General features: G+C 39.1%; 1 protein-coding gene across 2 annotated transcripts in view; it reads left to right on the top strand.

Moving 5' to 3' along the window:
- LOC106875637 (protein O-mannosyl-transferase TMTC3) overlaps nt 1-13548 on the top strand; it is a 57366-nt gene that overhangs the window by 9825 nt on the left and 33993 nt on the right. For both annotated transcript variants that reach the window (XM_052977273.1, XM_052977271.1), the window contains exons 4-18: nt 289-370; nt 1316-1415; nt 2362-2477; nt 3085-3257; nt 3960-4212; nt 5076-5230; nt 5457-5540; nt 5829-5966; nt 6506-6630; nt 6765-6868; nt 7644-7726; nt 8054-8126; nt 9045-9131; nt 9981-10054; nt 11059-11179. In XM_052977273.1, coding sequence (XP_052833233.1) covers nt 289-370; nt 1316-1415; nt 2362-2477; nt 3085-3257; nt 3960-4212; nt 5076-5230; nt 5457-5540; nt 5829-5966; nt 6506-6630; nt 6765-6868; nt 7644-7726; nt 8054-8126; nt 9045-9131; nt 9981-10054; nt 11059-11179 — 1768 coding nt within the window. The remainder of the gene's footprint in view (nt 1-288; nt 371-1315; nt 1416-2361; nt 2478-3084; nt 3258-3959; nt 4213-5075; nt 5231-5456; nt 5541-5828; nt 5967-6505; nt 6631-6764; nt 6869-7643; nt 7727-8053; nt 8127-9044; nt 9132-9980; nt 10055-11058; nt 11180-13548) is intronic.

Genomic DNA, 13548 nt, shown 5'->3' with positions numbered 1-13548 from the left:
TATATATATATATATATATATATATATATATATATATATATATATATATATATATATATATATATATGTATATATATATCTCAAAGAATAAGAAGTAATGCAATTCTTGAATAATTTGAATAGAGTCATTGTTAAACATGGTTTAAAGATAAACCATGGGGTGGTCATTGTTTAGAAGAACTACAACTGACATAAGATTAATAAGTTTAAAGCATAAAGATAAATGATATGCCACCTTTTAGCATCATTCCCGTCTGTCATCTTAAATTCTTTCTATTTTGACCCCAGAGTTTGCTGCTTGTTCCTGCATCGTTTCACTGCTCTTCTTGCTGCAGTCCTCTTTGCCTTACACCCGATACACACAGAAGCAGTAAGTATTATAGATTAGATTGATCGTGTTTCCTTCTCGATTAGAACTGCACACAAAAATTTTGAAAATTTTACAGATCCAGAGCAAATTGCCACAAAGCGTTTGGTGCAACTCTACAAGAATCCTGCTGGTGTGCAGTTGTAATTGAGAAGAAAACAAGATCAATCTAAGATCCAATCTGGGAATAACATTAGGAGAGCACATTTGAAATGAGATAAGAATGGTGCAGAGTTGACAAGTCCTTTAACCCCTTGGGGTTGTCAGGGCACTACACCATTGCCATCCCTAGTGATCACTCCAAACACCATGATGTTGACTGGATGTTTGACACTCTGAAATGGTCATATTGGAGCTTCTGGTGCAAATGCCAAGCAGTACAGCATGCTGTTTCCAAATTTCTGGCAGAGTGAATTGCATCATGGTGCTGTTTTTCTCACAGATGGTGCCCAACTGACCCTACTATACTGTGTAGTTGACAGAAACAAACAATGCGCATGCACGAAATTAAGCATATAAAATGGTGACAATTTATCCATCACACCGTGTGTGTGTGAAGGTGCATGGCTCAGTGGTTAGAGAGTCAGGCTCTCAATCATGAGGTTGTTAGTTCAATACTTGGACCGGGCTGTGTGTTGTGTTCTTGAACAAGACACTTTATTTCACATTTCTCCAGTTAAATCAGCTGTAGAAATGAGTTGCAGTGTCACTGGGGCCAAGCTGTATCGGCCCCTTTGCCTTTCCCTTGAATAACATCGGTGGTGTGGAAAGGGGTGGGGCTGCTATGCATGGGCGACTGCTGGTCTTCCGTAAAATAACATTGCCTGAACTTGTACCTTGGAGGGGAACTTTCTAGGTGCAATCCCAGGGTCATTCATGACTGAGGCAATGTCTTTACCCCTTTTTTTTTTCATACTTACAAGATCTTGGTTTCAATTCCACTTTTAGGTCACAGGAGTTGTGGGACGAGCTGAAAGTCTATCAGCATGTTTTTTCCTTGCTGCATTGTTGGTTTATGCAAAAGCTTCAAAACATCCTTCTCGAACCAGTAAGTTACCAGGGATTTTGTTTTTACACTTTATTTCTTTTTTCTTTTTTCTTTTTTTCTTGTAATTCATTCTTCTTTTTCTTGATAATAATAATTATTATTATTTCTTTTATTATGTGATGAAAACTCATGGCTTATTTTGCTGGGTATGATGGTAAGTATCAGTTATATACTGGGGTCGATGTAATCAATTAGTCTCCTCCCCAAAAATTTCACAAAATCGGACAAATGGTTGACCTATTGAAAACCTGTATTCAGTGATGCTTTTGTTTGATGAAATGTAAACCCAAGAAAAGTATGGGGTTGCTACCCAATTCCTGCATTTGCTAAAAAAATATGGACAAAGAGGATGAGTGATGGTGAGCAGGTTATCCTGTTTATAATGATGATGATTTCAAATTTTGGCACAAGGCCAGCAATTTAGAGGAAGGTGTAAGTGGGTTACATTGACCCCAGTGCTCGACTGGTACTTATTTTATTGACCCCGAAAGGATGAAAGACATAGTTGACCTCAGAACATAAGAACAGAGAAAATGCTCCTAAGCATTTTGCCCAGCATGCTAACAACTCTGACACCTTAATAATAATAATAATAATAATAATAGTAATAGTAGTAGTAGTAGTAGTAGTAGTAGTTTCAATTTTTGCCACAGGGGCCGGAATTTTGGGGGAGGGGATGAGTCAATTACATTGACTCCAGTATTCAACTGGTACTTATTTCATCGACCCTGAAAGGTTTAAAGGCAAAGTTGACCTTGGTGGAATAATAATAATTATAATAATCCTTTCTAATATTGGATCAATTGGAACCTCTGTCATCATAACCCACCAAATGCCATAACCAGATTTGAACTAACATCTCTGTGGTTTGTAGCCAACATTCTACTCTAGACCCCAGCTGCTGTGTACGTTTTTTTTAATGGCTTTTTGTTATGTCCTTCTTCAGATTGGTGGTTTCTGTTGTTGACTCTCCTGTTTGTGGTGGCTGCCATGTTGTCCAAAGAACAAGGTATCACAGTGGTTGGTGTCTGCTGTGTCTATGAAATTGTCATCGCCCAAAAGGTAACATACATGCATGCACATGCACACACACACAAACACATTCACACATGCATGCACACACACACACACACTAATGTACATTTTCACACAGTCTGCCTGGCTTGCTAATAATTCGGTCAGCTCACCACCTGATAATAACAATAATAACAATAATGATAATAATAATAATGGTTTTAAATTTTGCCACAATGTCACCAAATTCTGGTGATGGGGGAAGTTGATTATATTGACCCCAAAAGAATGAAAGGTTGACCTCAGAAGAATTTGAACTCAGATATTGAAGACCAACGAAATGCCTCTAAACATTTTGACAGGTGTGCTAACAATTCTGCCAGCTTGCTACCTGATGATGGTTTCAAATTCTAGCGGCAAGGCCAGCAATTTTTGTGGGAAATTACATCAACCCCAGCACTCAATTGGTACTTATTTTATTGACCTTAAAAGAACGAAAGGCACAGCCAACCCTGGTAGAATTTAAACTCAGAATGTAAAGACAGACAAAATACTTCTAAGCGTTTCACTCAGCGGAGAAGTGTAGACATAATGGTGGCAATGCATCTTCCCCATACACGTGTTAGGATGATTTTTCTCTCTCATGTCTTTCCAGATAACACCACAAAATATTCTCAAAGACTTTGCCAATATTTGCAAAGGCAAAATCTCTTTCCCAGCTTGGTTGAGAACTTCAGTTTTGCGAGGAACTTTCTTAGTTGGTTCCACGTTGTTCCTGTTGCTGGCCAGGATAAAGATTATGGGTGCAGAACTCCCAGTGTTCACAAAGTAAGTTTTCCTTTTTTTTACACCAAATTCCATCAAGGCCTGCTTCCCTGTAGCCTTCTGTGATTTGGTTCTTCACTCACATAGGCATTAACATAAACACACACACACACAAATGGACGTATATGTATATACATGCATGTATACACATATACACATGTATGTACACACATACAAATAGACACATACATTCATGTATACACACACACAAAATCGCCCTCAGCAGAATTGAACTCAGATCATAAAGACAGATGAAATGGTGCTAAGCATTTTGCCAGGCATGCAAACAATTCTGCCAGCTCACAGCTCTCTTGGTTTCAAATTTTGGCACAATGCCAGCAATTTTGAGGGAGGGAGTAAATTGATTACATCGACCCTAGTGCTCAACTGGGATTTATGTTATTGGCTCCGAAAGGAATGATAATAATAATAATAATAAACCTTTCTATTAAAGGCACAAGGCCTGAAATTTGGTGGGAGGGGTATAGTCATTTACATCAACCCCAATATTTCACTGGTACTTAATTTATTGACCCAGAAAAGGTGAAAGGCAAAGTCGACCTTGGTGGAATTTGAACTCAGAATGTAGCAACAGATTAAATACTGCCAAGTATTTCATCCAGCATGCTAATGATTCTGCCAGCTCGCTGCCTTATCATCATGATGATGATGATGATGATGATGATTTATGTTTTCGCTTTTCAGATTTGACAATCCTGCATCAGTGTCCTACACACCATGCCGACAACTAACTTTCAACTATCTGCTGGCTGTCAACCAATGGCTGCTGCTCTGCCCATCATGGCTATGCTGTGACTGGACAATGGGCACTGTACCACTCGTGCAGTCCTTTCTCGACATCCGTAATCTCTCGACACTCATCTTTTATATCGTGCTCTTTAAGTTTGTCGCCTTTGCACTGACCAAACAAGGACCACGGGCAAGGGCCATCATTATGGTATGTAGACTACAGCAAGACTCGACTTTCTTCTTTTCCTGCTCTTTATTTACTTCTCCCTCCTCTATCTTTTACACTCCTCCATACTTGCTCTCACCACTCCCCTCATACTTTCTAACTTACTCCTCCTCACACATATAATTGACTTGGCTTCTAACATACATTAACTTACTCCTCCCCTCATACATTGTTACCTTCTCCTCCCCTCACATACAGTGATTTACTCCTCCTCTCACTTTGTAACTTACTCCTCCTCTCATAGAGACTGTAGCCTTATCCTCTTCTCTTGTACATTACAACTTGCTTTACCTTCTCACAGATTTTCTAAAACTTGCTCTATTTACACACAACCCATTCGAAATTGTTCTCCTCTCCAACACACACCTAGACATTTTCTTTGTCCATTTGAGGCATCCTTTCTCTCACTGGGTGGACCGGAGCAATGAGAAAATGTCTTGCTCAAGGACACTACTCACCACCTTACAACCATGGGCCAAATACAACTGACCACTAAGCCACATCGCGCTTCACAAATTCCTGTCAACTGACATCACATACAGACATGCTAGATTCCGGTGATAAACATCCAGCATCCTTGCACATACACACACACACACACATTATTCTCACACACTATGCACCACACACACACATATTGTTCTCACACATTATACATCACACACACACACACACACACTCACAGTATATACACACACATACTACATGCACATAGCATTCGTCATACTTACACACGCATTCTACACACCATATCCTCACACACATGCCATACACCACACACACACACAATGTTTTAATGACACTAAAACCTCTCCCTCTCCTTCTTCTTCCTTTTATGTCACCAGAGCCTTACCTTACTCATTCTGCCATTTGTTCCGGCCTCAAACCTCTTCTTCCCAGTTGGATTTGTTGTGGCTGAGAGGGTCCTCTACACTCCTAGTATGGGCTTCTGCATTCTTGTTGCCCTAGGATTTGAACTCTTGATTCAACACACCAACAAGTGAGCCTTGCATTTTCCTTTTTCTCCACTAATTATTCATCCTCATCGTTTAATGTCCGTGTTCCATGCTAGCATGGGTGGGATGGTGCCGCAAGAGCCAGCCAGCCAGGCATATGTTTATTTGGCAAAAAAAAAACAAAATAAAATGACCATCCTGAAATATAATAATATAAGCTATTAAAAACAATTAACTAATTGTTTCTGTGTTTTTTGGTTTTGTTTGCAGGACCTTGAAGATGGTACTGTGGGGGTTGATGGTGTTTTTATTAACAGTTCATGGCTTGAAAACAATCATCAGAAATTTTGATTGGTAAGTTATCAACTCTTCAACATTTTTGTGACCACAAAATCAATAGAAAATGCTGTCTGTGTGTTTTAATTGATTTCCTTTTAACTCTTTGGCTGGATATGGCTGATTTAGATGCTAAAGGCTTAATGCTTTTTTTAATCTCAAAATTATAATTGAAGGTTTAAAGTTAAACATGAACATTTTAAAATGAATGATTGTCTATCACGGTAACAGGGTCAGGTTTTAGTGGGTTGGTATCACAAGGGGCTAATTGAATGTTCTGGTTATATTTTTTCTTTTTTTTTCCAGGGAATCTGAGTATATTTTATTCAAATCTGCAGTGAAGGTGAACCAGAGAAATGCCAAACTGTTCAATAATATCGGCCATGCTTTAGAAAAAACATCAAACTGGTCTGAGGCTCTTGAATATTTCACTTTTGCTGCAAAGTAAGTCTGAAACTGTTCCATGGTATTTGATTGGTTTCATCATTCAGGTACTCATATTGTATGGGACAGCAGCTATCTCTGCTGGCTTTTATTAGACACTGACACATTATATTTGTGGCATTATTTTTCGTAGTTTGATGTTCTTCTTGTTACCAACCTTTTCCCATTTGACAAGAGAGTTGTATTCAGGGAAGCAATGACAAATGATTGAGACTTTTGGCAATAAGCCATGCTTGAGAAGGAAGATCCATCGACCTGAGTGAAATTGTAGTCATGGCAGATACTGGTGTCATGCAAGTGGCACATAAAGGCACCCATTACACTCTCAGATTGGTTGGCATTGGGAAGGGCATCCAGCTGTAGAAACCATATCAAATCAGACTGGAGTCTGATGCAGCCCCTCAGCTTACCAGCCCTGGTCAAACCATCCAACTCATGTCAGCATGGACAACAGACGTTAAATGATGATGTGTGTGACAATGATGATTATAATGATGGTAGCATTTAGACTGATGGTGAATGTCATTCTGTACTTCCAGAGTTCAGCCTGACGATATTGGAGCCCACATCAACGTAGGGAGGACATATCAGCACCTGAATATGTCAAAGGAAGCAGAGAAAGCCTTTCAGACCGCCATTGATCTCTTCCCACCTGTTATTCAAGGTAGACATCATCTTTAAAATCTTTTATCGTTTACTGTCTTTGGTGGATTCAGTGTTCAATCAATTCTTAACCTGTTCTTAAACATATTCTTAAAAGTTCTTACCTAAAAAAGACTTCATCTTTTCTAACCCCAGGTAAAAGTTACACAGCTCGAGTGGCACCAAGCCATCTTAATGCATTCTTAAACCTTGCTTCACTTATTTCTAAAAATGAATCACGATTGAAAGAAGCTGAAAAAGTAAGTTAGATTATATTTGTAACATTTTTTCCCCTTAGTTTTATATTTTGTTTGAAACCCTTCTGTATATTACGAATTCAACTTGGGACTGGAACAATAGACTGATTGCATTACAGAATTCATTCCCATCCATCCTTATTAACCTCTGATTAAGCATCACCAGGGCATTTTGTGATTACAAACATATTAGAGTGATGCTATTTAGCTCTCTTTAGTTTTGGGCTGCTGGTCCAATAAGTCCCTCCATAGAAGCCAGCTTAAAAGTCTGCACGGTGTCATGGGTGTTGTGTTATTGATTTTGTAAATATGTCCATGAGTGTTAGACATACGGAATTCAAAAAGGTTCCCAAGGTTGTTGTTGGAAAGATGGTGGATAATCTTGTGGGTGTTTACCAAATCATTTGCCAGACGTTGGAGCTTTAATGTGTCCATGCCCAAGGAAGCAAGATGTTCAGATTATGGTAGATGCCCAACAGCAGGTATTCATCTGGTTGCACGTTTCTAAACAGTTTCCAGGAGATCAATATGCTGAGCAAGATAGGGGTTCCAGACTGGTGATGCAAACTATGGTACGTGTGGACGTACCATAGCCATGTACAGCTTTAAATAGGTAACTGCTGTTAAATATATCATTGCCTGATATTTTTACCTCCACTTTTGTTTCTTTAGTCTTATATTTTTAATCTTTTCATCTACATCTCTAGTCCTATATTTTAACCCTCCTTTCTATTTCTCCCATCCTATATTTTAACCTTCATTTTTATTTCTTCTCTAGCTGTATAAGTCTGCCATTACCATGAGAGCTGATTATGTGAAAGCTTACATGAGTAGAGGAGAGGTTCTTGTCCGTTTGGGAAGGTAAGTTTCTGTACCTGTTATTATTTTCTGCATTCAGGTTACTCTGTCAAAGGTAATGCTTATTTATTCACCTGCCCTATCAACCTTCTCCCACCCACCCACATTTCATCCCTTCACACCAAAAAGCACTGGTGCTGGTGCCACATTTTTTGTATATATTTTCATATTTTTCTCTTTTCTTTTTTTGGTTTTTTTTTTCCATCTAATTTTGTTGTTCTTTTCTTTTGTCTTTTCATCTGATTTCTCTTTTCATTTATGTCTTCCTGTTTTCCATCTTGTTTGTGTCTCTTCATCTTTCCTCTTGTTTGTCTTTTCTTTCATCTCCAGACTAGAAGAAGCCAAGGAACAATACCGTATTGCCCTCCACTACGAACAGTCTGATGCTGACATCTACTACAATGTAATGACTTACTTACATCGATCTACACACTGTTGCTGCTGCTGCTGCTGCCGTTACTGTTGTTGTTTTGTTTTGTACAAGCTATTTCAAGTCTTTTAGGGACTTCTAGTAACAGAAGCAAGTGGGACGTTTTACTATGGGTGTTATTTATGATTAATTAATGATATGTAAGCATCCTTCGAACGTTGGGCGATATGCTGTGCTTGAGAAGACCCGTCAAGCCAAGTGAGGTCACAGTCATGGCCAATGCTGGTGTTTCGTAACTGGCACCCATGGCGGCAGAATGTAAAAAGCACCCACTACACTTCTGAAGTGGTTGGTTTTATGAAGGGCATCCAGCTGTTGAAACCATGCTAAACAAGATTGTAACCTGGTACAGCTTACCAGTTTTCAGTCAAACCGTCCAACCCATGCCAACATGGAAAACAGACGTTAAATGATGATGATGTTGTAGGGAAAAAAGACCAGATTCTGAGAACTAAGGTTCTGTTAAATTTGACAGTGTTTTCCTTAGGATATGAGTAGTATCCATGGAAACCGTTGTTGTTGTTGCTGCCTTATAATGCATGTGTGTGTGTTGTGTGAGGTGAATGCCATCGTATATTGTGTGTGTGGTGACACTGAATAAACGAATGCTAACTTCATCTTTGTCACATTAGCCTTTGCCCTTCTATTCAACATGTGGTTTCTTTCTGTGCTCACTTTGGGACACCTGTATTACTATTTGACAGGTAGGCATAGCACCCCAGTCAAACTCCCTGACCGACACTGTTCTCGACTAACGGTGTGCTTGCTATAACATCTCATCACATAGCATGTGTATGTACTTTTGTTTGCTAGCTATGATATTTCACGAGTCCTGTGATAGATAAATACCACATCTTGGCAGTGTGTCTCTGTTTCTTCTCCCTAATTTAGATTGGTGTTGTCAACTTGGAACAAAAGAACCTACTTGAAGCTAACACCTTCTTTGAGCAAGCACTCAGATTGAACCCTGATCACCAGGTTAGTTGATTCTCTTTTTATTATTGCTGTTTACAGTACTGCAGTAGTATGTGTAACACATATTCTACATGTAATTACAAAATTATTACCACTTCAAACAAGCTTGAGGCATATGCGAACCCATACCAAAGTCATTCAGGGTGTTTTGTTATGGAGAAAGTTTCTTACTGTTGACAAATGGTTGTAAATGCACCAAATCAGTTCACAGTTCACAGCCGACCAAACTGTGGGATGCATTGCATTTCAGAGTAGTTATCTCCTTGTGGCTGAAGCAGAAAATGGAGACCAATACAGCACTAAAGCTATGAGGTGGGTGCTGAAATGTTCCTGGCTCTAGGGGCATCACAAAAGGCCTGGCTGGAGGCCCAATTTTCTGAGTTCTTTTACAGGACTTAGAAAAACTGAAGGACCGCTGCAATAAGTGTGTGAATCTGAGAGGGGAATATGTTGGATAAAATCATAATTAACTGATCTTTCTGTATTTTCTTTTAACAAAAGCCAGGAAGTTTTCAGCACTACCTCATGTTTGTGTGTGTATCTATAGATAGATAGATATACACACACATGAGGTAGTGCTGAAAAGTTGCTAGCTTTAAGGATGTCATGAAAAGCCTGGTTGGAGGCCCAACCTTCTGAGGTCTTTTACAGGGCTTAAAAAAATCTCAACAACCACTGCAATAAGTATGTGAATCTGAGAGGGGACCTATGGCCAGGAACCTTTCAGGACCTCCTTGTATGTTGTTCCTTTCAAACCTTCAAACCCAAACTAGCATGAAATACAGAAGTTAAATGATGATGACGATGATAATGATTCCTTGTTACAAAATGTTTGTTTTTATATATTTGCAGCAAACACTTTTCAACTCAGCCCTTCTTTTACAAGATCTTGGAAACCCAGTTTATCGACCTGAAGCGATGAGGAGGTAAGTTGTTCCCATATCATTCCTATGCTGTCATCTAAATACAAATAACTTCCTGTCATTCTTGTTCTGTTGATTGGATCGACTGAAACCCTCATTGTCGTAACCAACAGGGTACCACTTTGTGTGTGTGTGTGTGTGTGTGTAACCTTGTCAGGACATCACATGATGGTTTTAAATGGCCATCATCATCGTTACAAACAAGGTTGTTGTTTTTTTTTTTATTGCTGCAGTATTCATCTGGAGGTAATATCTCTTACAGATTGTGCTGTGTTTAAAAACACAAAATCCAGAAGTATCAAACAATAATCAACCAGCAATAACAGAATGTTAGATGCACATTTCGTCAATAGCATTTACCCATTGGCAACCGTCTTCTAAGAAAAAAAATCATCCCCAACCAATATAGGAAAGCAGTGACTGAGCAATCTGTTGCAGATGCATGGATGGCTGTTTTAATCTGATACTGCTTCGGTCGCATATAACAGGTTCAAGTAGGCAGTTAATTGCAGCATCAGTGATTGTTCAGTCAGTTTCCCTGTATCAGAAGCTGGAGATTTTGTCATTAATCTTTAGTAACTGGCACTCTCTCACTTACGAGTGTTCCAGTTGATCTGATCAGCGGAACAGCCTGCTTGTGAAATTAACATGCGAGGGAGATTCAGCATGACACAGAATGTGACAAGGTTAGCCCATTGAATTACCGGTACAACTCATTTTTGCCAACGAAATCAACTGGAGCAACATGAAATAAAGTGTCTTGCTCAAGGACACTACACGCTGCCAGGAATTAAACTCACAACCATACAGTTGTGATCTGGACATTCCTAACCACTTTGCTATGCTACTGACAAAGTTCATTGATGCTGAAATGCACCAGCCACTGCTAGACAAATTTTGTCTGCTACTCATTATAGTTTTGTGATGTGCCCAAATGAATTTCTCTCTGAATCATAAAATGGTGGAGGTAAAGAAAATGAATGTTTGTCCTCCTTGTGTATTTCCAGGTTGCTACATTTACTCGAGTTAAAACCTAATGATGCTAAAGCTTATTATTGCCTAGCTATCTTGGCTGCTGACAATAAAGAGTTTATCAAGGCAAAGAACTGGTTTCAGGAGGCCATCAGAGTAAGTTAAACTTCTTTCTCTCCTTTTCATGTATATTACTCCGTTTTCTTTTTATTCTCCCACTAATTCTACTTTTCTCTGCTCTTCTATTTCACACTTTTTATTGCACACACACACACACTATACACCCTGGGTTGCTTGTGTTCAGTCTACTGCTGAACTGACATTGTAGATAAGCTAGGCTTTTCAGAAAAAGAAATCACCCAACTAATTCACACATTACAAGACACAATCTGTAAGAGGAACAGTAAAAATATGTAAGACTTTTCTCAAGTTTAAAATGTGAATTTATTTTTATTTTCTACAGTCTTTGTTAGAAACCAGCTCCTCCTCCTCCTTCAGAGGATGATTTCAAATTATCAAAAAAACAGAAGAGCCTATACATGCATACATACAGTAAAACTATATATTTCACTTTCAGCAATGTTTAATATATATCTTACTGTTGGCAGTGTTTTTTCGTATTGGGTATATAATAAGTAGTTATGTAGATTATACTTTCAATAGTTTGTGTGTGTGTATATAGATATGTATACTTTTATTAAAGCTGCAAAATTATCACAAAACTTGTTACTCAGAGTTTCACATTCCCGTTTGTTGGACAGTTGTGATGAAAAGTTTTCATCACAATTGTCCAGCGAATGGGAAACTCTGAGTAACAGCATTTGTGATAATTTTGCAGCTTTAATAAAAGCATATTGCTCTACCTTTGGTATTTGAGTACTATTTTTTCTACTTTGTTTGCTCTTATTTGCTCTCCTGTGAGTGTATATGGGTGTTTTGTATATGTGGAATAGTATTTATTGGTATGGCTGTGGAATAGTATTACACATATCCCTTTGATATGTATATATATGTATGTATATGGGATCTGATCAAAAAGTATTGGGACTGTTGCTATGGTAATGGAGTTGAAGTATGCAGAGTGAAGCCACTTGGCACAGATTAACCTTGGAGTTTGTCACACATGTACACCAAGTTATAATGTTCTCACTCACTGCTGCTGTTTATAGCAGTGCTTGGAAGTAAAGTGTGTAGAGTGTGGTTGTCTCGAAAAGAAGATCGGGTTTCAGCTGTGCAGGATCTCCTGGATTGTGTCGAGGAAGACAAAAACCATTTTGAAAACGATTGTCGAAGATGGTGAATTGTGGGTCTATGGCTTTGTCTCTAAAACGAAGGCTTAAAAGGAATAAGATGTTGAGGAAATCCAGGTGAATTTTTATGAGGCAGCTGCTTGCTATCACAAAAAGGGAGTTTCAAGAATGCTTCCATCAACCGTAATGATGCTGGATAAAGTGTGTGGCTTCAGAAAGGGACGACGTCTAATTTCTTTCTAGAGTACCTGTTCCGATCACTTTTTGATCAGAAATTGTACATATATCTATCGTTCTTACGTACGTACGTTCGTTCGTTCGTTCGTACGTAGATATGTATGCACGTTCTTTCGTTCGTTCGATCGTACGTACGCACGTACGTTCGTTCGGTCGTTCGTACGTACATACGTACGTTAGTTCGTTCGTTCGTACGTACGTACGTTCGTTCTTTCGTTTGTTCGTTCGTTATTTCGTACGTTCGTTCGTTCGTTCTTACGTTTGCGCGTGCGTACGTTCGTTCGTTCTTTCGTTATTTCGTTCGTTCGTTCATTCCATCGTTCGTTCCTACGTACGTATGTTCGTTCGTACGTACGTTATTTCATTCGTTCGTTCGTTCATACGTACCTAAGTACGTACGTACGTATGATCGTTCGTTCATTCGTACGTATATACATACGTTCGTTCTCTCGTTCGTTCGTTGGTTAATTCGTTCATTCGTACTTACGTACGTACGTTCGTTCGTTCATTCGTTCGATCGGTCGTTCGTCCGCACGTATGTACGTACGTTCGTTCGTTCATTCATACTTAAATACGTACGAATGTTCGTTCGTTCGATCGTTCGATCGTTCTTACGTAAGTACATACGTTCGTTCGATCAATCGTTCGTTCGTACGTTCGTTCCCTAGTTCCTTCGTTCGTATGTACGTACGTACGATCGTTCATTCGTACGTACGTTCGTTCCTTCGATCGTTCGGTCGTACGTTCGTTCGTACCTACGTACATCCTTACGTTCGTTCGTTCCTTCCTTCGTTCTTCCTTTTGTTTGTTCGATCGTTAGTTCGTTCGTACGTACGAACGGTCGTTCGTTCTTACGTACGTTCGTTCGTTCGTACATACTTACTTACGAATGTACATACGTATTTACGTACGTAAGTTCATTCGTTGTTCGTTCGTTCGTTCGTGCGATCATTCGTACCTACGTACTTTCGTTCTTTCATTCATTCGTTCATACGTAAGTACGTTTGTTTGTTCATTCGTACGTACGTACTTAGTTAT

The sequence above is a fragment of the Octopus bimaculoides genome, chromosome 27 (assembly GCF_001194135.2).
Source record: "Octopus bimaculoides isolate UCB-OBI-ISO-001 chromosome 27, ASM119413v2, whole genome shotgun sequence".
NCBI classification, from domain to species: domain Eukaryota; kingdom Metazoa; phylum Mollusca; class Cephalopoda; order Octopoda; family Octopodidae; genus Octopus; species Octopus bimaculoides.
This window is presented reverse-complemented; position numbering and strand designations above follow the sequence as displayed.